Source organism: Micropterus salmoides, unplaced genomic scaffold, assembly GCF_014851395.1.
Source record: "Micropterus salmoides isolate LMB-PRFRI ecotype aquatic unplaced genomic scaffold, ASM1485139v1 Ms_hic_scaffold_17, whole genome shotgun sequence".
Taxonomy (NCBI): Eukaryota; Metazoa; Chordata; class Actinopteri; order Centrarchiformes; family Centrarchidae; genus Micropterus; species Micropterus salmoides.
Window position 1 is genome coordinate 19,573,491 of NW_024040817.1, and position 26,171 is coordinate 19,599,661.

The 26,171-nt window shown below is 42.0% G+C and overlaps 2 protein-coding genes across 3 annotated transcripts; both read right to left on the reverse strand.

Annotated features, from left to right (window-relative positions):
• Nucleotides 1-1,338: 1,338 nt before the first annotated feature.
• Nucleotides 1,339-11,049, reverse strand: cyhr1 (cysteine/histidine-rich 1). 2 transcript variants are annotated; one of them, XM_038724695.1, is made up of 7 exons: nucleotides 10,544-11,049; nucleotides 9,946-10,266; nucleotides 8,671-8,765; nucleotides 7,725-7,868; nucleotides 5,590-5,801; nucleotides 5,243-5,421; nucleotides 3,935-4,147 (listed from the first exon to the last, which is right to left on the reverse strand). In XM_038724695.1, the coding sequence occupies exons 2-7, from the start codon at nucleotides 10,231-10,233 to the stop codon at nucleotides 3,935-3,937; spliced, it is 1,131 nt and encodes a 376-aa protein (XP_038580623.1). In that variant the 5' UTR covers nucleotides 10,234-10,266; nucleotides 10,544-11,049. The 2 variants fall into 2 exon arrangements, with proteins under 2 accessions (XP_038580624.1, XP_038580623.1); XM_038724696.1 differs by lacking the exon at nucleotides 10,544-11,049 and having other exon boundaries at nucleotides 1,339-4,147; nucleotides 9,946-10,233.
• Nucleotides 11,050-12,655: 1,606 nt separating this feature from the next.
• Nucleotides 12,656-19,138, reverse strand: dclk3 (doublecortin-like kinase 3). The gene is made up of 7 exons (XM_038725464.1): nucleotides 18,872-19,138; nucleotides 17,654-17,859; nucleotides 16,897-17,028; nucleotides 14,772-15,992; nucleotides 13,978-14,110; nucleotides 13,611-13,778; nucleotides 12,656-13,518 (listed from the first exon to the last, which is right to left on the reverse strand). The coding sequence occupies exons 1-7, from the start codon at nucleotides 18,936-18,938 to the stop codon at nucleotides 12,656-12,658; spliced, it is 2,790 nt and encodes a 929-aa protein (XP_038581392.1). The 5' UTR covers nucleotides 18,939-19,138.
• Between the last annotated feature and the right edge of the window lie 7,033 nt (nucleotides 19,139-26,171).

Below are 26,171 nucleotides of genomic sequence, written 5' to 3' on the forward strand. Positions count from 1 at the left end.
TCCTGGCTCTGTTTCTTCTCATGTTGATGATGATGCTAACGAAAGTGGGTGCAGGCATGGTGAGATGCATACGCTGGGAAATAAAGTACATTATTGGAGGATATACTTTCATGATGTGTGCGCCTGCAGGGAAGTAGGGATATGGGTTGTTAACCTACCACTGAGTTCATAAAAGGGCGATGAATGTCATTGACTTAATGTCTAAATAAGTAACAAGCAAGTGAAAGATTTTGCCTTAGCATGGTGGATCATTAAGGACGTTTAGCTTTTTAGGAAATCTTGGTGTTATTAGGAGACTGAGATGCTCACACAGTGGGCGTTTTCATACAGTCATTTGAGAAGCAATGTTTTCACACTTACATAAACAAGTCAATGTGGCAAATTATATAAATAGCAGGGACCATATTCCATCGAACCACTGATGGATTCTCACTGTTAACACTTTACCCCCCTCCTGCTTAAAGACTTAGTACACTGTCCTCACATGCAAAGTAATACAGGTTATTTTACCATTTGTTAATTCTTTCTATCAAGGGCTGCAAATAACAGTTGTTTCCATTACTGATTTATGTCCCCAATATTCTCACAATTGAGTTTTGGTTTAATATCACAGGAGACAAAGCACATTCAGCAAGCAATCATCCAGCAAATTAACACTTTTGAGCTGCTGGAATTAGTGAAATCTTGTCACATTTATTTGAAACAACTGATTTCATGTTGATTGACTAATTATCCTTTTGACTCAAATTTCTACCCACTGGAAAATTATATACCTTCAATAACCCTGAGCAGACATTTGGACTTGTCATAGTCAGAAAAAGCACAGGTTTTACTAATGATATTAACGATGGCTGTGTCCCAATAAGCCATGAGGGCACAGTGAGCCAGCATGCTAATAGCAGGAGTCTGAAACCGGAGCAGCTATATAGAATTCAGCCATCATTAATTTGATTATTTACACCTGTGCATTCCCCACTGTGACACGTCAAAAAGTCTACTCAATAATACAGATTAATATCCAATTAAGTACAGCATAAAGCTAAAGTAGTCTTTAGACATACAGAACCATAATATAATATGCATTCCTTTTTAAGCCTTCAGGCAGCCGCCATTTTACACGACTGCGATATACCTACTTTCACTTCCCTGTAAGCAATAACTGATAAGTCAATGTATCTTTTTGTTCAGATGCTGGGTAATTCATTTTGTACTGAAAGTGATTCATTCTCCCCATCAGATTCAATGAAGCATATCCATCATCCACAGGAGGCTTTAAAATTAAATTTAGTTTCATTACTGCGGTATTAAATGCAAAATTTATACAGACCAACGGTTTCACAGAGCCGGCTCTATTTTTGTCCTTTCTACACACTCTCTCTCTCTCACACACACACACACACACACACGGGCAGCAGCGCAGGTTCCATGATCTTTAATAAAAGGCACATGTACAGCCATAGTGAGATGAGTGAGTCCACTGGCATAGAGACGAAGCATTAAAACACAGAAATACAGGAAGTAGAGGTCAGGAGGAGAGAGATCTATCTGCTTTACAGTAGAATCTACTTAAGTAACATCTTCTCGTTCAAGTAAGTCTAACACTAATATGTCACCGTGGTACGTAACCCCCCCCTTAAACAAACACACACACACACACACACACCATCCATCCATCACCAGCCCAAAGTCTGATCTTCCAGAAAGGTCTCCTCCAGAGGGCCACTGAGCTCCGAGCAGACGAAGAAGTCCAGATCGTCCTGAGACTCTGTGCTCATCGTTTTCGGTCACGTCCTCCCCTCCTTGCTGTTGTTGACTCAGAAATCAGCTGTGGGCCTCCAAGTTCATCCATCAAGTACAGTGCACACAGCTCAGGCTACAGGGGCACCCAGAATGTAAACGCCCAGGTTCCCTGTGTGTCAGTTAGCTAGTGGTAGTTTGATGATGCACCACTTACCAAAGAAAAAAACTTCAAAACTGGGGATTTTTTTTTACTGTTATTTAGAGAAACATTTAATTTATTTTGATCAAATTTGTGTCAAAAAAAAGTATTTAGTCTTTCTAACATGGTGGCTGGGAATGAAATACCCAGTGATTGTGAGAGATATTACTACTACAGCCCAGCCGATACTGGATATTTTGGGGGGTGATACCAGTAATGGTATTTGGGACATTTAAACATCACATAATTTCAATTAATTAAAAATGATGTTGTTTTACATTAACACAAGATAAACAAGCACTCTCGTCATGGATCCCAGAGTTTTCTTTTTAAGAATTGTGACCAAGATGCATACTGAGCGGGGCATTTTTACAGTTGAAAAATCCTCTTGTCAGTGCTCTCTGGTGGACAAACTATGAAGTGGTAGCAGTTTCCTCAAACCCAGTTTGGTATTTCTGTACTGCAATTTTATTTCAACTTACTGGCCAACACATACACTCACACAGATACAGCTGCAATAAGCTAACATCGGCCTGGCTGATTTATCTAATTACTACTTTGAAATAAAGATTGTCTATGAACAAATTTAACTGTTAAATAAGCAAAAATTAGGAACCATATAAGCATGATATTAAGTAAAATGATAATTAGATCTACATTAGGTAATTATGCAGGAACCAGTTCTTATTGTACTTAATTCCCAAACAAATTTGAAAAATGATGAAATTAGCAAAAAGCAAGTGACACACAGTGAGCCTGGGGGCTTTTGGGGCCCCTGAAGGTCTGTTGGTAATCCAGCCTTGCCAGCCATGTCCTCGAGGACTGCACTGTTTTTCCCATTTTTCCCCTTGTTCACACGAATCTCACAGTTATGATCTGTCTACACTCTCACACACACACACACGCACACGCAGCCAGTCACACGCTAAAACCCAACTAAAAAGAAAAACGTTCACAGGTACTTAAATATTTAGGGTTAAGAGAAATAAAAATGGTATTAGTGTTGAAGGTTAAATATAACCACAGCTCAAGGAATAGAAGGTCAAAGAACTAAAATATGCATGCAGCCAGGCCATCTCTCCTCTTGTTGAAAGGTAAAAGGGGGTCAATGGAGGGGGGACGTCTTTCGTCTGTTCTGGCAAAGTTTGGACACTTTTTGCCATAACAGAAAGAAATCGTTGACTAGACTCAGGCATGAGGTGTGTAGAGGGAAAAGGGACAAACACGCACGCACGCACGCACGCACGCACACACACACACACACACACACACACACACACACACACCTACACATCCATTCACATGTCCGAAAGAGCAGCTCAGTAGAGTCTATCACTCTATTTTCACATTATCACATGTCTTTGGGACATTGCAACATAAAAGCAGAGTTTGGGCCACACTCCAGGGTCCATCACTTTACTCTCTAATCACACGCACACAACAAATGCACCCCGCAAATTCTGCTTTGGTCGGTGTGTGTGCTACCTTTGGCTGCGGGTGTTGGGGGTGAAAGGTCAGACACAACCTGACCTCAGAGAGCCTCCACAGGTACACACCAACCGTCCCCGAACCTCCTGCCTCACCATTTCACACCCCCACCTGTGCCTTTGCAGGTTTCACCCCACCCCTCCATCCCATAACAATGCCCACCCATCTCCATACCAACTCACAGCTCCCCGAGCAACGGGTCTCACTATCTTGTAAAAGGAGGTAAGTGTAATTAGTGGCGTGTGTGTTTGTATATGTGTGTGTGTGTGTGTGTGTGTGTGTGGAGGCGTGTGTAACCTGCGTGAATGTGTGTATCAGTGTGAGTAAGTATATGTGTGTATTTGTTTGTGTGTAGGTGTTAAGAGGTATCAGTGGTTCAGTGGTGTCTCTCTTTAATCTTCATCACTCCTCTCTCTCTCTCTCTCTCTCTCTCCCTCTGCCCCTCGTCATCCATCACCCCTCTTCCTCTTCTTCCTCCTCCTCCTCCTCCTCCTGTTCCCTCACTCTTTATTTTTGGACTTGGAAGATGAACAGGCGCAGGTTGATGTTTTTGGCGGCCAGCAGTTTGTTGCACTCCACTGAATCAGAGATGGGCAAAGGGACGTAGTCGGTCTCGTTGGCGTCGTTGCTGAAGGAGTGGTGGTGGATGACCGGCTTGATCCGCACGTCGTCATACGGCCCCTTTAGCAGCAGGAAGGAGCACTCCAGGGCAGAGTTCACCTGCACACACAGAAACACATCCATATGTTGCCAGGTTAGCCACTACATCTGCTGACTAGGGATGCACCAATCTGATCTTTACCCTCCCAATAACTGAATCATATACTGAAAGTGGAAATACTGACGTCGATGAAGAAACTGTATTTAAGGTCACATCTTTATGCCTGATTTACTTAATAAGGTCAGTATTTGTCCTGATACCGAGTGCATCTCTACTGCTGACAAGAGCCACGGCAAAACAAATATTAATGTTTGACTGATTAAAAAGATGATAACGATCAATTTTTTGCATAAACAATTTTGATCAGAATTCTGTCAATTGGGTTATTGGTGGACAAGCGAAGCGGTTTCTAAATGACCTCGAACACACAGCATCTTTGGGATTTCTTCCCAACTTATCAGCCGACAAATCAATGTATCTTTTTTATTTAGTATTATATAACAAGGTTATACGACGAAATGAAAGTTTGTAGTCTTGTCATGCTACACACATGTATACGCCAATATTAATATATCTGTGATAAGCTAAATATGACCCATAATCTCAGTCATGCAGATGTATTTGTCTACTTTGAACATACATCTATTGCATGTCCTCCTCCCCCTTTTCCTAAGGTTTTGTCCTTTTTTTGGTGATTTTTCATTATCTGAGACAAGGGTCTACACATAGAGGGCATCGTATCCTGTAAAGACCTGTAATTTTGACCAATACAAATAAAATTGACATGACAGTCATGTTAAGACAACAAAGATCACACAGAGACATTAAACTAACTTTTACTAACTTTTCTCAGCATTTTACTCAACTAAACATTAAGGCTGAGCTTAGGACCCAGCTGAAGGATGTCCAGCTGACCCTGATGTTTCAGGATGCAGCCACACTGATCTGTCTCTAAACAGACCGAAATGTATATTACTGCTGCTGTATTGTTCCTCAAGCATTGATGATCACTCTAACTCTCAGGCAACATGTAGCCTGTCCTAACTTTTTTGTTAAAACCAGATCTGGTGGAGAGCAAAGCATCATCGGCCCTCTAAACGAGCACACACTGAAGAACTTTAAAAATAAACACGGACGGAGAGCACTGTGTGTACCTTGCTTTTGAGGATGAGCTGGAAGGACAGGGTGCGCTTGCAGGACAGGTTGGGGTTGCGCTCAGAGTCGTTAACACGGGCCTTCAGCACCCACGTCTGGTTGAGAACAGTGAAGCGCGGTGTTTCATAGTACAGACGAGTGATGAAGTCATCAGTTCGGTATGGCCTGAACTGCACCTCTGGATGGACACATAAGTGGAAGTTTGAAGCAGGGAGAAATGCCATAAGTGGGAGGAAGAGAGTGGTAACAGTAACTTCTTTATAAGTTATATATATATTTGTTTATAGACAGATTTATCAGCACATTCTATTAGTCTTTCTGTTTTTTTTATTTTAGTTTTTTTTACCTGTAAAGCCAATCTTTTCGTAGCAGAGCAGGCTGAAGATGCCGTTATAGAGCTGCATGTCTCTGCGGTGGTTCTGGTCCATCTCTCCCAGTATCCCCATCAGCTCTGTCCCAGTCTTAGTGGGATGCGAGCACTCACTCTCGTGTGCTGGCAGCTCATGGAACGGACCTTGCCAAGGGCAGCCAATCCTCTTGTACTTACACTGTGTCACCCTGGCAACATAATGACCGATGTGAGTTGAAAGACTAACTCGAGGAAAGAAAAACACGGCTTTATAGAAATAGGATCCTTTACGGGAGTGCTTTGTGGTGAATATGCGGTACTTTCTTGCAGTGAGTAGAAGGTACTAATTAACCTAGGCTGTGAATGAAGGCTAATTAATACTGTACTAATGATACGTTTGTGCCGAGAACCAAGAAAAGAAAAACACGAATCAATTACATCCTGGATTAAGATGCTTTTCAATGAATATCTGCTACTTTCTTACAGTAACAGTGAGGTATTATTAATGTGAAGGGTACTAGTTAGTGTCTCTAGTATTTTATATAGTCTATGGTAGTGAATCAAGGATAATTAAAACCACAGGGACTTAAATCACATTACATTAACAGGAAAGTTTGGTCATATACATATTATGAAGTAGCTGGTAGGGGTTCAGCATTTTTCAGCATGATTCACTACTTACAGCTGTAATTACTGCATATTCAACAGTGAGTTTCATATTCAAATGTGTATCTAACCTAAAATAATACTGATGGCGTTCTTGAGAACACCACCATCATCTTTATGCACCAGCACATTTTCCCGTCTGACCTGACCACAAAACACCTGGTGACTGCCATGGCCGTTGTCATAGTAACACCAGCAGGGGTACCTCTGTCCTAAGCAGGGTCACACGTTGCTATAGCAACAACCCCCAAAGGATTTCATGTGTGCAAATTCACCCGGCCTGAGCGTCACACACAACAAGCGCGCAGCCTATAATCACATCAGCTGCTTTTCTTCTCCTCAGATGTAGCAGGTCACATGCTCCTCAATCTTTCCCAAATCAACCCCCGTGTTATGCTGTGCTGAGCAACCACATGGCGCACTAGGGCTGTGCGATATGACTAAAATCTCATATCCCGATATAGAACATTCTTTGTAAATTGAATGTATCATGAGTTACTGTTGGTATTTCCAACAATAACTCATATTTCCCTGCATCATAAAGGTGGGGTATGTGATTCTGGAGAAATCCAACACCAGGACAAATACCACGATATAGAGCGAACAACGACAAGCAAGTAATGTAACTAATGTTAGCTAAGTTGTGGGTTATCAGACTCTAGCTACTTGCTGCTGCTGCAAAGCTAACATGAGAGGAGGAGATGGTCCCAGAGCAGCACACCAGCAATACTCACAATTCTCCTGATGCTATAGCTAACAGCACGTCTTGGTGAACTACAAAGTAAGCAGAATGTCTGTAGGCAAGTACTTTAATGTTGCCTAACACGCTAATCATGGCTGGAACAGCTGGAAAAAGTGTTGTGTGGCTCATTCATACAACAGACTTCTCTCTTAGGTATGAGCTCCTCGTTTTTTTTTGCATGGCCTGAGTCCTCCTGGTCAGTATTACCCATTTCTGAGTGAACTTCACTTTTCCACATTGTTTATTCTGAATACAAATGTCTTCCCTGCTACATGGGCAAGTGTGGAGGAAAGTACAGCAGTGCAAAACGGCAAAATATTATGGTTAAGTGTGGGATTTGTGCCACAACAAAAAAAAACTATAGAGCATAATTGTAAACGACAGATGTTTTTCTATTGTCAAATAATATATATTGTCATATCGCATGGCCCTAGCGCACAACTAAGGATATATAATCATACTGGTGATTTAGTCAGTGTGTGTGTATGTTAGGTATTGTCCAGCTTTCATTTTCATGCCTCACTTCTTTGCAGCCTGACAGAGCCTGGACTAGCTTGATTAAAGTCTTTGTAGCTGCTTAATTTGGAAAATTTATGGGGAAACTGATTGGAGCAAATTTTGAGACGCTTTTCACACTTTCAGTAAAGTGTTGACAACAAATATGGTAAATTCATTATCTGGGGGAAGTGTTGTTGTGTATGTGAGTGTGGTGTGTGGTGTATACCTGTCTTGGCACTCCTCTTTCTGGTGTCGCTCTAAACTGGAGCGGGGGAACTGTTTTAGGCAGAATGTGCATTCTGTCGGCAGCTCACTGACAGCCTTCTCCACGGCAAGGTTCCTGCAGCACAGGTTCTTGCTGATCTCACACCTACACAAACACAAATCATTCCTCAGTGCAGTCGCACATAACATTTATGATATGTACAGAGTTTTCACGCGTACTTTGGGAACAATGCACAGCCATGAATAACTGGATAATTGAAAAGACTGTTGCACTTTCATCAGTTGTTGGTGGTAATTTCAACACATATGTTTGACATGAAAAAACAACTAAATAAAGTTAGTTGTTCCTGTGGCTTCGCATCAGTGATGTGAATGCATGATGTTGCAGTGTAAAACATTAACACAAGTTATGTGTTTCTACTGCTTGAGATTAATAATGGCCTGCAATGTGTATAAATTACAATAACTTTATTAACTTAAAGGGCCAGAGTGGCTTTTGGGTGCATCTTAGCAACACAGTCATGACTGCATGAAAGCTTTTCCTGCTGTTTGAAATCATCTTGCCTTAGGTCAATCAGACGTGTTCTCACTGATATTAGCTAGCATCACACACTCCCTGACTCTGACCTTGCAGAAAGAAAATCTACATTTAGAGGGGAAAGTATTTTGGATCAGTAACATACTATCTAAATCATTTGGCTGCTAAAGTAAGTAAGTAAGTAAAATTTATTTATACAGCACTTTTCACAGATAAAATCACAAGGTGCTTCACAATAAAACAACAAGTAATTATTTGTGGACAGTATAACAACATCAAAAATACGTGTATGACCAAAATATCACATTCAGATGCATCAATATTCATACACAATGACGTTCACAACCACCATGTGACTACAATCATTTCTATGTACACTGTGCTCATGTCTGCAGGGAGCTTGGTGTACCTGCAGTTGGGACACGTGGCCTGTTCCTCCTTGAGACGAGAATCAGCCAGGAGGTGGATAAAACAGCCTGCGCACATCAGGTGTCCATTGGTACACTGTGGTAGAAAAAAAGTTGAGGGGACTATCAAAGTGTATGAAGAATGTAGAACAAATCATTACTGTGGATGCTACGTGGGAAGAGGCACAGGGAAAGCTGCGAAAATATTTCAGACTAAGTTGGAAAACAGGAATTAGATAATCAGACTTTCTCTAGTCGAATGTTGTGACAAAAATATGAGCATATCTTGTTACAGGGGTTGTGATTGACTTACAGACCATTTAATAAGGACTGCTTTAATTAGATATTTTGGGGTTTAAGAGGAAATAGGGACTATTTTAGCACTATAAATACTCAAATCAAAACACATAATTTGGGGGAAATGTCATTTGACATTTTTGGCAAGGTGTATTTCCTTACAGTCTATTTTAATTTCGGATAGGTTCTAATAATGGTTTGGCTAAAGCCACCCAACAATAATAGAGTAACGGCAAAAAAAACCCTGCCTGCACCACTGGAAATATTACAGCAAGATTACAACCTGAAGAAGTGCTTTCATACAGGATCTGGTACTTTTCTGTGGAATACATGGATTATTTACTGGCTATGCTTCTCTTAATCAATGTGTATTTATATGCATCTATGTTATGGGAAGGATATTGTGTATGGAGATAATGTCAACTTGTGTTTACACAGTATTTTGGTAATAAATGTTAAATAACTGTTTAAAACATGTGTGTTGCGTGTTGCAGAAGGGCATGTACATGTTTAAAACTAATGATTAATTACAAATGTGTTCACTTGACATTGAAGTGAGCAGTTTGAGGTCATTAAGGGGAATGTTGGGGTGGGTTGAAGGGAAGGGCAAAAGGTGATTCAAATTTAGGTTTTGGTTGAGTGTGTGTTGGGGGGGTTGGGGACATGGCTTTTGCTGAGAGTGTTTATGTTAGGATAAATCACAGTAGAAACATGACCCTGCACAGATGACCACTCGGCCTGGGTGTGTCTGCTCTCTCAGCCTCATAGCTCAAACTGCATCATATAGACACTCGTGGCCTTTGTTGATCTAGTATCACTATGAATAGATGGAGATGGCCAACATATTCAACAGGTTGACTGTGGGGATGGGCGGTTGGGACACATGGGGAATTTCTAGTACGAGCTCCAGCTGGTTTGCTCTTGTTTGACGGGAGGTTTAGGGGTATGAGGGGAAGGTTTGTGATTGACACCACGTTTACCTGGTATACAGACGCCTTGGGCAAGTCTAGGCACACGGTGCAGCACAGCACTGAGTACAGTCTCTCCTCCAGCTTTCCTGACTCTCCCTCGGGAAGTCTCACCCTCTTCTTGGGTGGCTCGTCTTGGTCAGGCTCGGGCCCTTCTCTCCGCATCCCGACCTCCTCCTGCATGGCTACGACCCCGGCGACAGCCTCCACCGCTGCCCCCACGGCCCCGACCCCCAGGCCGGCCGAGGAGGAGCCAGGGGCGGCCGCAACGCCCACGTCTCTCTCTTCCAGTGAAGACATGGCGACGGCTGTCAAGAAATTTCTGAGATGTACCTGCCGCGACCGGGCAGAGCCCGAAATATTAGCAGGTTAGCTCAAGGCTAGCTTACAACCTGTCACGCTAACGGTCAGCTGACAGCTAGCTAACGGTAGCTAGGCTAACGCTACGGCAGCAGGCTGTCAGATAGGAATGCAGGCTAACTTATTATTATTAACGCTACCCTCCACCTAACAACTGGGAATTTAACAAGCCAATGATTGTGTAATAACGAGATCATGTGCAAAATGTAATTATGACTTCATTAAACGTTGACTAGTTTTGTTGACTTACAGTGATGCTAGCAGACTATGCGGCTAGCTACGTTGACAAAAACACAGCAGTCCTCTCCCTTTGCCCAGGCAGAACAAAAACAACTCAGGCGTCTCTCAGCTGTTGTTGTGCTCTCGACGCCGTTATTCGCAATGACAGCAGATTACAACGATGTGCACCAGCGGCCCAGCTCGGCTAACGTCCCTGCTCCGGTACCGGCTGACTGTCCACGGGACCTGTCGGTGGTTAAAGCCGCGGCTAGAGACAGTTCTGCTGGGACTCGTCTCTCTGGCTACACAGCCATCTTTGTTTTTTTCCTGTCCGTCTCCCCCGACTTCACCCTGCACAGCCTTTACGACTCCGGGTCAAATTCGTTATTACTAAAGCAGGTTCTCGATCGTGGCTAATAATAGAAGTTGCGTATTTAAAAGTAAATATTTTGCGTGTATCTGCAGCGGCCTCTGTGTACTAGTAACTACTTCGGTACAGCCGTGAATTGGCTGACAGCGGAATGTTTTATTGTGGCAGATGACTTGGGGTATTTAAAGAGTTTTTAAAGGCGCATGCGTAGTGAGCACCTGCGGGTCAGTGTATGGCAGGACTTGAAAGGTGACCAAAACCTGATATGCGACAAATGTAGGCCACCCCATCCACAGAGGACGCATCCTTTATACATTTGCAATGTTTATGAACCACATCCACATATTATGACACATTAATAGCACTGCCACTCATCTGACATCAAAAACTTTCAGCAAAAACATCCTGTTTCTGCTGCCATGTTTACTGCTCTGTGGCAGCAGTAGATCAAAGTGGTTCAACTGGTTGTAAGGGACCCGGTGTTTGTGTGTGTTTAGGATGCCTAAACAATTCAGCCAGAAAAACAGGGTGATCAAAGAAAGCCTTAGCTGCTCTTGGCCACTGCTAGTACATCAGAAGCATTTATGAGCTTATTCATCCCTTCATTGCCCCAGATAGGTCTGGGAGGGGTGCATGCTTGTACAGGGTAGGGGGCAGTGTGTGGCCCACTAGGTGGGGCAGGATGTCGGAGTGTCAGCTGTCTGCAATCGGGAGAGACAGGACTAACCACTCCCACTGGAGGGACAGCTGTACCTTATTTGGTCTGTGTGGAATGGCAAGGGTACCATATCACCCTGAACTATGCACGCACAGTTCAGACAGTAGCAGGATGTGGTCTCACACTGTGTCCTGAATGCTGGGCAATTACCATCATTAGCCACTGGATCTTAACACACATTCATTTATCAAAATATTGCCACAGATTGATAATTTGCTAGCGGTTTGTCATCACACGGTAACAGTGTGCTCCTGTATCCTTACGATTAATTCACATTAGCAATAGTTTGTTGCCAACCCAACCCAGTACAACACACATACAATAAACACACTGCCAGAAAGATGGCGTTAAGAATTTAGTAAATATGGCAAACCTTTACTAGGTATAAGATGAAAAATTCTTGATACAGATTTGAACAGATGAACATATAGTAAACAAATGTCGCTAGTTAAATGACCCTAGCACATAATACTTTTAAAGAATGGACTTCTAGGGGTATTAAAGGAGGATGGGTCACTGTTGCAAGTAGTCAAAAATAGCTTACACAAGGAATGGCAGACATGACAACATATCATCCTCAAGGTTAAACATTATTTGCAGAAACAAATATAGGAACAACCAAAACAAAAACACTCCAGAAATATACTAAAAAGAATTTTATGAATATGCTACAACATTAGAAACAATGACAAACTACAAATATGTTTATAACCAAATTGAGGTCCTACTTGATCAACTCTATTCCAGTAATTTCAACATCGTATTCACAGTGCTTCATCCCATCCTCCTCTTGCAATCCTAGCTGTACACATGCCTCGGTCATTACACCACATCTCATGATCAGTTTATGACTGTAGGGTACATGGATTACACACATTTATTAGATTTTATCTAGCCTCATCATTTAGAACCCTATTTAATCCTGACAGAGTAAATCACATCATCTGCAGGTCGTTCTGATTTCTACAGAAATCAGTGGTATCGTCCGGAACAATGAAAGTGATGACCCTGATCTAATCACACGGTTAAACAGGAGATTGACAGTGAGGTCAAGACTACTGTGTGGGTGGGAGGGTGGTGGTGCTGTGGACGTTCGGCTCGTCATTGTTTTCGGCTGGGTGGTTTTGGGCGGTGGTTGTGGGAGGGTTGTGCAGGGGAAAGGGGAAGTTCTGCTGATGGAGCGAGTGAGATGAAGAAGCTGCTGCTGGGTTGGAGGATGGGAGGTGTTGCATCGAGTGACCCGCTGTGGTTTGTTGTGCCTGATTGGTTGAAGGTGGTGAATATGAAGGTGACTGCTGTTGGCAGTTTTGTTTTGACTGTGTCTGGGATGGAAGCTCAGTTTGGACTGCGGGGGCACCGAGCTGATTGAGTTCAACACTCGGGCTGGCAGGGCTGCCAGGGTCACAGTCTGTGTTTGACAGCTTGGGACCTGGATCCTGTGTTTCTCGCCTGCTGCCCCCCCTGCTGGATGAGTCTGTAGAGGTGCACTCTGGTCTCTGTTGACCAGATGTGGCCTCTAAAGGTGTGTGCACTTTGAGTTGTGGAGATATGGTGTAAATTGTACTGGTCTCTTTTGATTGTAGCTGTGGTGGTTTGTCATCTGGTCCTCTTCCTGTGTTCAACTCAGTGTGTCTCTCGTCCTGCCTGCTGAGCTCTTTATATGTGTTTTCTCCCTCGCTACTGGTGTGTGCTGGTGTTTTGTCTGTGATTGTTTCTGTTGCATTGGTCTGAGCTAGCATCTGGACTGTGTCTGGTTCTGCTCCAGTATTTGTGGGGTTCCTCTGAGTTTTGTCTGTGAGCGCCCTCTGCCTGCAAATGGAAGCCATAGCCTTCACCCAGGGATGCAGCAAGGTCTGCTCCGCTGTCAGCCTCACTGTGGGATCTGGCTGAATTAGAGCTCTGACAAGGCCTCTGGCTTCTGCAAACAAACAGAATAAGAAGCAGATTATTTCTTTATATGTTTGTATGTTCAGGCATTTGCAACACACTTTGTTTTTCTGTACTTCTCACCTTCTGAGATGGGGTCCCAGTAGGGGGACAGGAAATTGAGTTGTCCCTGTTTTATTAGCTGGAACAGCTCTTCCTGGTCCCGATCCCGGCTGCGAAATGGGGGGAATCCACACAGCAGGACATAGAGAATAACACCCAGAGCCCATACATCCACTGAAACACCATAACCTGTTGGGTCAAATCACAGTCTGTTTTGAAACTAGAAAATATTACTCTAATTTATATTGGAAATTGAAAAAAAAAAAAAAAAAAAGTGTCAGGAAGAATTTTAAAATAAAAAAACACCTGTAATTATTGATGTAAATACAGATTTTAAAGTGAAAAGGAATGTAACGCAGTGATTTATAATGCAGCAAACATCACTAACCTGTCTCATGGAGAATCTCTGGGGCTACATACGTGGGTGTGCCACATATGGTGAAGACTGGTTCAGTCACAACCATGGCAAGACCAAAGTCTCCCAGCTTCAGCCTGCAGATGCCAGCAGCCACATACTCTATCTGAGAGAGAACAAGAAAAACAAGATAGAGAGGCAGGCACAGAGGCAGAGTTGAGACTATACTTTTAAATTTCTTCCTTCAAACTTCAACTTCAACTGTCTCCAAGGACACCCACATAGAAACTGGTGCTGCTACTGTTACTGCACTTTTGGTTTTGCTAAATATTGACCTCAGTGTATATAAAGAGCTATTATAGCTCTAGATCAACTTCAATATCATGAATTCTACTGGTATGACAACACAACAGTGTGGCAGAGTGATGTGTTAGGCCAGGCAAACTATTAAAAAAAGAAGCCAGAGAGAAAATGAATAAAAGTTGAATATATTCTGATTGTTATCACCTTGAATTACACTATTAAGAAAAAAGAACATAGCGAACAAATAACGATAGACTATAGAATTTGATTTACTGTTCAAATAGAAAAGAGTGTCTTTCTTTTAAGTCCTTTAAGTTTTTTGGAGGTAGGGTATCATTAGACAAAGAAATAAATTGTTAATTAATTTCTTTTTTTCTAAACATTAAAGCCACTGTGTGTAGAATAAAACAAATCGTTCTCCCTGGTGGCAATATCAAAAAAAGCTTGTCTTAACTTTTAACAGATGCAAAAATCACATTGAAATTCACACGTAATTCTTAAATCACACTAACGCTGACACTCACCAGTAGGTTTTCTGGTTTGAGGTCTCTGTGGACGATACTTTTGCAGTGGATGTAATTCAGTGCTTCACTCACATCTGACACCATCAGTCCCGCCTCTGCCTCTGAAAACTTCCCCCTCTCACTGATGGCCTCAAACAGATCCCCCCCGCTCACCAGCTCCATCACCAGATAGGAGTGAGTACGTGTGTGGTGGTGCGCAAACAGCCGCACTATGCGAGGGTGACAGAGGCTGCCCAGAAGGCTCAGCTCGTTCTGCATCATGTGCTCTCGACCAATCAGCTTGGAGCGTTCGACAATCTTCACGGCAAGGGTTTGCCCATTGTGCCGACGCCGGCACTCTCGCACTACCGCAAAGTTGCCATCTCCAACCACACGTCCAATATCATAGCAACGTTCAACATCTGCCATGGTGACATCACGGCCGTCCGAGGGAAGGTCAAAGGTTGTCCTCTGCTGTATGTCCTTGTGTCTGTGACCCACATCTGGAAGTGGATCTGAAAGTTGCAGCTGGGCAACACTCTCCTCCTCATCTCTGCTGATTGAAGGAGGAGGTGGAGGGGTGATATGAACGCACAATTTCCTCACTTCCTGTTCTGTGTAAGAACTTCCTTTTTGCTTCCTCGACACAGGAGGAAGTGGGACCCTCCCTGACAGTGGATTGAGCCGTTCTGGACCCTGATGTTTAGCTGTCCTTGCTAAGCAGTTCTCACACAGTGTAGGAGAGGGTATGTATGCTTCTCTAAGAGCTTCCTCATGTTTAAATGGACCAATGACAGAAGGCTGTCGCTCTCTTACCTCACCCCTCACACGCAGTCTCTGCAGGTGGTTGGGGAGGTGAGCAGGTTTTCGGCATGAATTCTTTTTATGACTCTTCTGACCATCTGAGTTATAATCTTCAGGCTGGTGTGTGTCTATGTGTTGAGGCGGCTGTGTCATTGTGTGTTTGTTAGTATGATGTGTATTTGTGTCCTGGTGTGTCTCTTGGTTAGCGCGTGACTCGCCGTTGTCCGTCCCCTCACTGTATCCGCTGTCGGCCTTAGCTGCTTTGTCTGGCGCCGGACGAAGTCTTTTCTCCCAGGCCCGCAGCGCATCAGTCCGGTAGTGGGAATGATCTGGAAACAGCTCCTCCAGGGCTTCCTGCACACTGCTCAGCTCTGGACGAGCCTTCCCCAGCGCCAGAAAGGCCACCTCGCCTCGGAAGAAATCACATATACCTTTTACCTACGAAGGAAGGAGAAAGAATGTCAATTTAAGACCAGATGTGGACCACAAGACAATTTCATATAATCAGACATGTTTAGAATTAAATGTTACATCCAGGTCCCTAAATTTTCTCACAATGCTGCAAATTTAAAGTATAGAAACTGAAATTTTTTTTTTAATATAAAAGAAACCTGCAGCACACAGAGTTCCAGGAAAGGTTAACAAATTATTATTTTTTCTTAATAGTTTAATGTGACAGAGGAATACAATCTCAAGCGGCATCACTTCTAAACATGCAAGTATGACAGCAGAAAGACTAGAGGAGGAGACGAATTGCTCTGCCTCAGAGTGTATATATATAGTTTTTTCTCCCCACAAAGTGTTAAAGTGTTTCCTCCATGAGAGAACAACCTGGCCAGTGGCAGACTTTGATTTTGAGAACCGTTATTTACGAGCCTAGCAGCATCATTGATTGCAAGTTGGAAGAGCAACATTTCTAAATCCTCATTGGCATAGTGTCAACCCTTTATTTCTGCTTCCTGTGTTGTCCTTTGAAGTATTTTCCCCCACTGGGGGTGGACTGAAGATCAGTGCATTAGGTGTGGTAAACCCAACACTGGATTAGCAACTGGGCGAAATGGGACAAAACCCTGGGGCCCCAGTAACTTCAGGAACCTCGAAATCTTTTGGTCTGCCGTGTTTCAACTTGTTGGAGCTAATTTGATTGAACATTTGCATGCCCTGTCATGAAGAGGGTCACGGTCAAAATCTAGTTTCAAGACCCTAATTTGTTTCAGTCCTGCCACCCCACAGCTAACCTGGGGAGGATGTGGAAGGAATGTGGGAGTAGTTAATTGCCTATCAGTGCTTTTTTTCCCCACGGGGCTCCCTAGCAGGTTAATGTGGCCTGGTTGAGCCTCACCTCTCGTGCATGGGTCGTGTACAGGCGTGTGACTCTGGCTCTGTGCCAGCGAGGAAACCCCAATGCCTCAGAGATATCCAATAGCAGCTGCTCGAAGGACACCACACCTCTACGGTTCAAGAGGACCGTTACCTTGAAAACAGAGAAAGCTAGGACAGTTAAGTTAAGCAATGCCTTCCCATGTAAATTGTGCTCTTAGCTGTTGATAATTTGGTACCCCCCCTTTTTTTTTTATAAAGAAAGGTTTGTAAGCTGTAACTAAAAGCTTTATTAATGGTTAGTAAATAATTTACTAATGTTATATTGATCTGGTTTAAGCTATTAATGAAAACAGCAGTTAGGTTGCTAGGTTGTGAAAAATCCCTGCCTGGTTTAGGGTGATCCGTTGTCTTTTTTAGCTCTTAAGTTAATCAGGAAAACCCCTCTAATGAACTGCCAAACTACAAAACACCTACAACAAAATCCATTTATTAACAACTTATTAATATTTATAAATAACCACAAGATTGATGGCTTATTAGAAAGTGAAAACCCTACAAGGACTTATCAATGTGTTACAAACTTTGAAAACTACTTAATTAACAAAGAGAACAGATAAACATCTCTCAACCCAAATTTTGTCATTAACACCTTATAACTAATCCATGAGGTCTTGGTAAAATATTTATTAACCATTGATGAAGTCACTAGTTACAAACCCTTTATGAATGGTGCCTTATTTTAAAGTGTTACCAAAAATGGTAAATATTGTGTTCACCTTGCGTAGTGTACTTTGACCACAGGGGCGGACGATGGTGACCAGATGGGGCCTCTCGCCGCTCTCCTCTGCATGGCGGGTATGGAAGAGAGGGAGGTGAGGAGGAGGAGGGAAGTGGGGCCTGTGAACCTGTCCCACAGGTTGGGAGTGAATGGGCCGTGACTGGGGTGCGCCGCCACCACGCTTCAGCAAGGGGGCCGGAGGAGCTGAAGCAGGGGGAGAGGAGGACAGGGATGGAAGAACAAAGACAGAAAGCAAGAGTTGGATTATGGAAAGTGTACTAATAAGTAACACAACACCGGTTTTCTCATTCTGTGTTAGTGTGCGTGAAAACAAATCCGGCTGATCAGATTTGAGTGTTTTCCATCACATGGAGCGCAAGGGCCATTTGAGATTCTTCAAGCACCTTGCCCCACCTGCTGAATTATTTAGGCTTCCTTAAATCATGCAAACCCACCCACACCCACACTCACACACACACAACTTAACAAAAGCTTGCTTGACCTGGTTAGGGCTCTGCTGAATCTGCATGATTAATGAAGCATTAGAGATATTCAGCATCTTTGACGTTTCACTTTCTGGCACTGAGGGAGACACTGAGATGTTATCAGTCCAGTCAGTGGGGGGGTTAGTTTTTCGCTTTGTTTCCAGATGCAGAACAACAGACAGAAACACAAGACCCTATACCTCTAACATGACCCAGCCACCCCTTTTAACAAGACACCGCCGGCCCCCTGAGAGTGAGCAGTAGCACACACATTCACAAGTACACACACTAAACAATAAAAGCACAGTGTACAGTTCAGCTTAAGATTCTCATAAAGAGCCAGCTGTGGCTAGGCAAGAAAGACTGAATCAGCTCTTTCTTGGGGGTCCTTGGAGGGTCTTTGTGTGTGTGTGTGTGTGTGTGTATTTTGGGGGGGCAAGGGTGGAATAAGGGATAGATGATAATTTCAGGACCCTTTGTATAGTGATAAAGTGTCACGTAAATCAGAAAATTTGAATTTTTTCACAGGTCAGATGGAGACGCAATCTTTAAAAAGTTATTGTTTGTCTAGTTAAGGTAGCCTATACAGACAATTATCGTACAGACAATTTAGCCATTTTTAAAGCCAATTTTAAAAGACATAATAGTAGCTACCTATTTATAACAGAGAGCCTTGGCTGTATTTAAACTGCAGGCTAATTAAAATCATTTCACTCCGACCATCGACTCACCTGCAGCTCTCCATTTAGCGTTACGTGCCGCTTCGCATCCGTACCGGGCTCTCTGAGAGGGCGTCATGACTTTCTAAAACAAGTCGGCGACATTTACTTCTCTTTTATTTCCCAATAAGTTGCTTTGGTCGTGCCCCCAGCTGTTATCTTCCAGGAAAGGTAACGGTAGGCGCCGGGAGATGACCGGACCCGGTGTAGCTACTGCGGTTGCCATGGACACACGTCAAGCTGGACTTCTGCAGGAAAAGAAATACCGGAAGCTGGGCGATTATGCCATCAAAATAAAATATTTTTAATAAATTAATATATGCTGTGAGTGGCCTATCTACAGAGTAGCATAGTCCTTCCATGTTAAAGACGTGGTTTCATCTACGTTAGAAGCTCATTAAAACTACAATTTTCCCTTATCTGGTTACTTTAGGCTAAATGGCCAGCGAAGATCCGCAAAGATATTTTATTTTGAACGTCCTGACCGGAACTCTTCTGTTTAACTTTGCTTAACTTGAAAGTGATGAGAGGAGTTCAAGGGGCTCATTTGTAAACAGTGTGTACATACAAAACAGGGCTGGAAACGTGCGCCACTTCCCAAGCAAAGGTGATCTATAAAAAACAAACTTGACGGAAGAATGTACGGTCGTCCACGTAAACTCTGAACCATGCCTACGCACATTAATTGGAGAAATTAGATGAAACGGTTTGAAATGAATAGGCCTACTACTGTGTAAAATAAATAGAAATAGGCCTATTACCTATAAGTATTATAGGCTTAAAGCCTCTCTGAATAATCAAACACCTCTTTGATTCATTTTCCCTCAAGTTCACAAAAAAACACAATTTAAGATCATTTGCAGTGCACAAAAAGAACCAGATTTGGAATAATAAACACAAGTTTCTGCAAAGAAACGCCTCAAATAGCCTATGTTGTAGCCTACAGTTTAATCAGGAATCACATTAATTAGTACTTGCATGCAGTGCAATTTATTCTCATAAATAAGGTGAACAGGAGGGCAAATTAGCTACATTTAAATTAATGCTGCTGTCAAGTGCATAGTTTCATGTAGCCTATTGTTATTGATCACATATTCTTTGCCTTATCGTCAAATGCTGTGCGCCAGGGTGTGGATGTGGTGCGCTGCTTGTGAAGATATGTTTGGGAAACATAACACTATTTTATTAAGTAAATCTTTCAGCTTATGTCATTTAGCCTACAAGTCATATTTCTTTCAACTCATTGGTAGCCTTGTTAAGTGAGTGAAGTGTTTGTATAGCCTAAATAAAAGTTTAAACATAAGCGGAATGCATTTGGTTTACTATCTTTTCAAAAGGGGATTCCAAATTGGTACCTGGCTCATCCCGTCTTGCTTGTGTTTCACCCTCCAGTCAGCGACATCACTACTCAAGAGGGACGCCCCTTCCTGCAGATCGGTTATAAAGGGGTGGAGCTCCGGCGCCCAAACTTGCGTTAAAGTGCGTTTAACAACATGCTTTAACTTCACCAGAAGGAACGTCAGTGTCACATTGACTTAAATTTCGTTTTTTAGCTTTTCATCCTTTTCTTTATGCAGTCGGTACGTAGCTATTAATGTTAATGAGGGGCGTTTCACTGGCCATATGGACGTTTAAAGCGTCGGACAAGGACCGACTCCCTCACATGCGCCACATTTAAATTGACTGCGATTTCAAGAGGAAACTTGTTTACAAATGTAAACACGCACGGTTTTATAAGTATTATTTTTTGGTGTATGCCAGTTTGGCTTTTAGGTGCTGGTAGGCTACACTTTTAGTGAGGATTTGACGCACAGTTTTTTATTTATTATGCTGAATGTTTGTTTTTTTCAGAAAAGCGATAGCCCACCGTTATGTTAAGGCTGTACCCATAGCCTACATAGGCTAATAAAATACCTCTTATCGGTAGTCGCGCTTTTAAGAGAAGGTGACGAAGAAAACCAAATTTACCAGTTTCGCATGTGGCCTACCGATGGGACTTTTTTGGCCCAAGAGGCACAAAAACAACAACTCTAATGTGTTTAGCCAATTAGGTATACTGACTGTAAAAAACTTCCAAGTAGGCTATTTTTGTAATGCTGAGGTAAAGAGTTCAAATTACCCAATGCAACCTCAGCCTCCTAAATGTATCACTAGCAATCAAAAGGTTTTGAAAATGTTAGAAAATGAATCTCACTTTGGATAGGCTATAAAGGCTTCACAGCTATCGGCACATTGCCTATAGCCTATATAAATGCGAAATCAAATGACATCATTAAATCTAATATTTTTATAACTTAGATAGGTAGGCAAACTTTGATGGCCTATGGCACTCTTCCCCAATCTGAGGGTTGGGACCCCCACCATTGGTTGTTAGACGATTTTGAGGTACCTTGAGCTGCGATGATTAATGGATTAGTTGTCGACCATTAACTAGGCCTATTTGGATAATAGATTAATTGGTTTAAGTAATTTTTAAAAATGTGAATATGTTCTGGTTTCTCTACTCCTCTATGACAGTAAACTGGATATAGGCTATTTAGGTTGTTAACAGAACAAGACATCTAACATTTTTCACCATTTTCTGACATTTTACAGACCTAACAACTAATTGATTAATCTAGAAAATAATCATCAGTTGCAGCCCTAGCCTTGCGATCATCAACAGCAGAGGAAAGCATCAAAACACATTTCTGCTACATAGACTTTCCTCCAATATTTGCTTTATTTTTGTAAATTACTGGATTATTTTACTTTATCAAGACTTACCTTATTCTAATAAAAGCCTCATTTGCTTAACTGGATATAACTAGTAAACATATAGCCTATGCAACCACCGACGCAGAGTTTTAGCTTGATTTTAAGGTCTACACTGACCATGTAATTGCATGTCATCTCTCTCTCCCTTCATTTCCTGTCAACTACTGTCACTGTTTAATAAAGTTTTTTTTTAAATGCAGTAAAATGACTTTAAAAGAATAAGCCTTACAAACGTGGCCTATTATTTGTGTGTATTTGTATAAAGTAAACTCATCAGATTGTTAGAACTTGCAAATTCACAGAAACAAAAAGTCCCCTTGTTGAAAACTAGAGAAAATGTAGGAGAGGAGAAATGTGTTCTCACACAAAACCATTTGTACCAAAATGACTGGAAGAAAGTTATGGTGTAAAATTGCACTGACAGAGGGGGGAGAGGGACCGCCAGTCTTAGGGGCAGTTTCCATAGTTTCACTGATGGAATCCAATGCTCTGCCACACACACACACACACACACACACACACACACACACACACACACACACACACAGTGTCCAGTTGATCTTTTAATGCACTGCCCCCCAAGGCTCTGTCTCCAAGGAAACTGTTAATATTGGATCAGGAACAACAACTCCTGTTCCGGCTTCTTGTCCTGGACGCACCACTGTTCATCCAAAATCATTTATTTATTTTCCCCTTATAGTTTAATGTGTGTTTCCTTCTGTGTTCTTCACCTTTATTACAGAGTGATAGGCAGCTCAGAGAAAGCAAGGGTAGAGAGACCGGCGATGAAGTGAGTCCCCAGTCCCTAGTTGTGCAATATGTAGGCTATTGGGGTTTTGCAATATGTTAGTCGGCCAATACATAGACTATTTGGGTTGTGCAATATGTTAGTTAAGCAATACACAAGCTATTGGATTGTTCATTGTGCAAGGGCTGTGCTACGTTTGCGGGGAATGCAGCTGACAGGGATGTTCAATCAAAAACTGCCATTGGAAGAAGGAGTTAATGTGCTTATTATATGTACCTGTACCTTATCTGATCTTATCTTATCCCAGCTGGACTTAAACAGAAGACATTGTGATGACATAGTCAGGACCTTAAACCCATAGGCCACCAGTGAACCATATTTATTCATCTTTTTAGATTGTGGTAAAAACAAGTTGGCCTCCTGGCGGATTAATGTTACTTATTTCTTTTATATTATTTTATGTGTTTTCAGGTAATTTAGTATTATTTCAGGTTTTAAAGGTTTCTCACTACATGGTCATAATAGCACTGATTCTGATTTTGGGTTGAAAACTTGACAAAACAATATTTTAGTTTAAAGGTATTGGTGGTGGTAAGTTTAATGCTGCAGTATCTCGCCCATGACTGCCAAATCATTAAGGCTCCTGTACTACCAGGAGGTAAACAAACTAATGGTGCACTACTAGAGTCTGGCCAGCAGAGGAGGCAAGTGTATCTACCCTGTGTCCCAGCTGAGAGAGAGGAGTTGCACCCCCAGACATCATGATGAACTAGGACAGGGCCAAGTATTTCAGAACTACCCAGCTGGATAAACATGGGTAAATTCATCATTTTATTTTGATTTATATTTTGAGCTTAAGTTGTAAAATCCCTTAGTGACACCACAGAAATTCAAAAGAAGAGGAATTGAAATCTGACTCAATGTGGTGTCCTTGACTAACTGTAACTGTTTTCTTTTTCTCTTTTTCAATTTCGATTTACGGAAAATATCAAGAAATGCATTCTTCTGTAGAGGTAACACAAAACACACACGCACATAAACACTATAATTAGTACCACTAAATAACACTTTATTGAGGGGTTAATAAGTTGCTTGATAAATAATTTACTAATGCTTTATAAATCACCTTAATTACTTTTGGTTTGACTGGTTTGATATACTTCTCTTTAGCTATTTAATTCATCATGAAGCCCCACTGCAATGGACTGTTTGACCACAAACCTTGTGGATTGTTGTAAAAACCCTTTATTAAGGACTTATTAACATTTAAAACCACAGTTCTTTATATGTTATTAGCCCAATAACCATTAATAAATCCATTAGTTACATCTTACATACTGTCTACCATTGATTATGTAATCTGAGCCATGCAGAGGCATGTTGTTGAAGCTTTCACCATTAATATGATTGACGTTATGTCTTGTTTCCTGAGCTCCATGTGTAGAAGGGAGTGAGAATGAATGCAGAGTGGTGCAGCCAGCAATGTAGAGAGATAAGCTGCAGAATGAATGACAGAACGAATGAGTGTGTGTTAGAGAAGGGAGTGGTAATCTCCAGATGTTTAGTTGTATTATTCACACAGTCACACACAGATGCACAGGAAAGCCTTAAGAAAGCTGGAAGAAACACCATCATTCCTGGGTTTATGGCGTTTCCTCTCTTTCCTTAGCTGTTCTGGGATTTAAACCTGTTCCAGGTCTACCAGCTTTCACAGACACACACATAAAGATGCCTGTGTGGATAAAGTCGTGTTTGTTAAGGCCAAACAGAGGCCATGCAGGGTTTGCCTGGACAGCATATCGTTTCTTAGGTCAACAACCTCAACAGTAGTCTAACCTGAAAAAAAAAAAAAGAATTAAGCTCAAGGGAAACTGAAATTCTGTACAAACAGGAGGATAATGATGTTGCTCCTGTAATTACTAACACATCCGTGTTCATTTATGTGATGGACAGGTTGGGTATCGTTTAAAATTTTAGGATACCAGTACCAAAACCAGTACCCTTAAAATGATACCGGTATTTGAATGAGAGAGGAGTGAAATAGTCTAGTGACCAAATAAGTTGTGGGAAACGAATTTAAGGTATTTTTTGATATGTGTGTTGAGACTAAACAACAAATTCTTTTGTTAACTTTCGATCAATAAACTGAAGTGAAATATCTTCACGAGTGCTTTTTCCTTTATTGGTGAGTCGCTAACCTCCTCCAAAAACGACAGCCACAAGTATAAAACGAGAAAGGAGTCTGTTTAAACAAGTCACTTAACTAGACAAAAGACACAAACAGAGGAAACGAGAGACTACGCGTCCAGCCGATCAAACCAATTACACCTGAAGAAGCCGCAGCTGCAGCCGGAGGCTCCGTGGGTAAAATCAGCTGATAGCTGCTGCGCCACAAAAGCGTTTAATTGATGTGATGGAAGGCAGCAATCGATCAGTGACTGAGTGTGAATAGCAAATAAAAATGTACAGAGAAGTGTTAAATGATACCGGAAGATGAAACCAACGGAAAGCCATGCTTGTGGTGATAAACTTGCAACAGTCAGGAACATGTCTGAGCCGTAGGTGAAATCACGCATGGCTCACTTGGCGGCTGCAGGCCTTTTTTTAAATACAGTTTATGGTGCAATCACATAAGGAGAAAAAAAGGTGTGCTCTTCTTTTTCCAGAGAGAGGAAACTGCAGATCCATCTCCTCCCGGACACAACCTGTTCCAGCTTCTCCCCTCTGGTAGGTGCACTGTATGCCAAAACCAACAGACTCAGGAGCAAGCCATCACTCTGACTCACAGTGTCAGGAACAATTCCTGTGCAATAACCTATATACAGTCTGTTTTAGAGCTGTTCATACTGTCATATTGTATATACACCTCAAGTACATTATATTTTATCCAAAGCGACTTACAATTGCTATACATGTTAGAGGTATGTCTTGCTCAGGGACACAATGGGGGATTGAACCTGGGTCTCTCACACCAAAGGTAGGCATCTTATCCATTGCGCCATGCACATTATACTTATTTATTCCAGCATCCTTTGCACTATGCTCCTTCGTAATGTGTAGGCTACATGTATGTATGTGTATGTGCACCTGTATATCTCATCCACCTCCGACATGTACTATTATGATAATGGTAATAATAATTCACTCCTGCATCCTTTGCACTCTGCACATTGCACTAATGTCTCAATCTGTCTATATTGTTTTTGTTTATAGTGTATGTATGTATGTGTTCTCTATACTGTTGCCTGTGTTTGATTTTATTATTGTAATATTGTATAGGTAAGCACATCGTGAGCAATGTACAATCCAGAGTCAAATTCCTCATATGTGTACACATACCTGGCAAATAAAGCTGATTCTGATTTCTTTCGGTGTGTTGTTTGCGGGTCTGGCTGCAAGCAAAACCACACAAATCCAAATTTTTTGCTACGATCTGGTTACAAAAAGTAGGCCTAGGTATGGTTTGAAGTAGGACTACTGGTTTGACTGGAGACGTTTCGATTCTACTCAATAGTGGGCTGTTTCGGTCGATACCATAAAGGTATTGAGTAGCGATACCAATCCCTGTGTGGACAGTGCTTATTTAGCACTAGAACAAGCATGAATTTATTTAGCTAAAGCTTTTACCATACATGATTTAGAAGCCTTTTTTGATGGGGGTGCCTGCATGGAATTTCTTGCCTGAAACTGCTGGAGAAAAAACAACTGTATGTGAGGTGTGACCACAGTGGCATCCCAGAGCACTATATCATAGGACTGCATGAAATCGAGCACACATGAAACTCACTTGCACAGCTGCAGACAGCC

Excerpts from the sequence above, each read along its gene's own strand:
- dclk3 (XM_038725464.1), bottom strand. The coding sequence starts at position 18,938 with ATGACGCCCTCTCAGAGAGCCCGGTACGGATGCGAAGCGGCACGTAAC. Across the intron at positions 14,111-14,771 it reads TCAAACCAGAAAACCTACTG|ATAGAGTATGTGGCTGCTGG; the intron begins GTGAGTGTCAGC and ends GTTCTCTCTCAG. Across the intron at positions 13,519-13,610 it reads CTGGGACCCCATCTCAGAAG|AAGCCAGAGGCCTTGTCAGA; the intron begins GTGAGAAGTACA and ends GTTTGTTTGCAG.
- cyhr1 (XM_038724696.1), bottom strand. The coding sequence starts at position 10,233 with ATGTCTTCACTGGAAGAGAGAGACGTGGGCGTTGCGGCCGCCCCTGGC. Across the intron at positions 5,422-5,589 it reads CGAAAAGATTGGCTTTACAG|AGGTGCAGTTCAGGCCATAC; the intron begins GTAAAAAAAACT and ends GTGTCCATCCAG. Across the intron at positions 4,148-5,242 it reads AGCTCATCCTCAAAAGCAAG|GTGAACTCTGCCCTGGAGTG; the intron begins GTACACACAGTG and ends CTGTGTGTGCAG.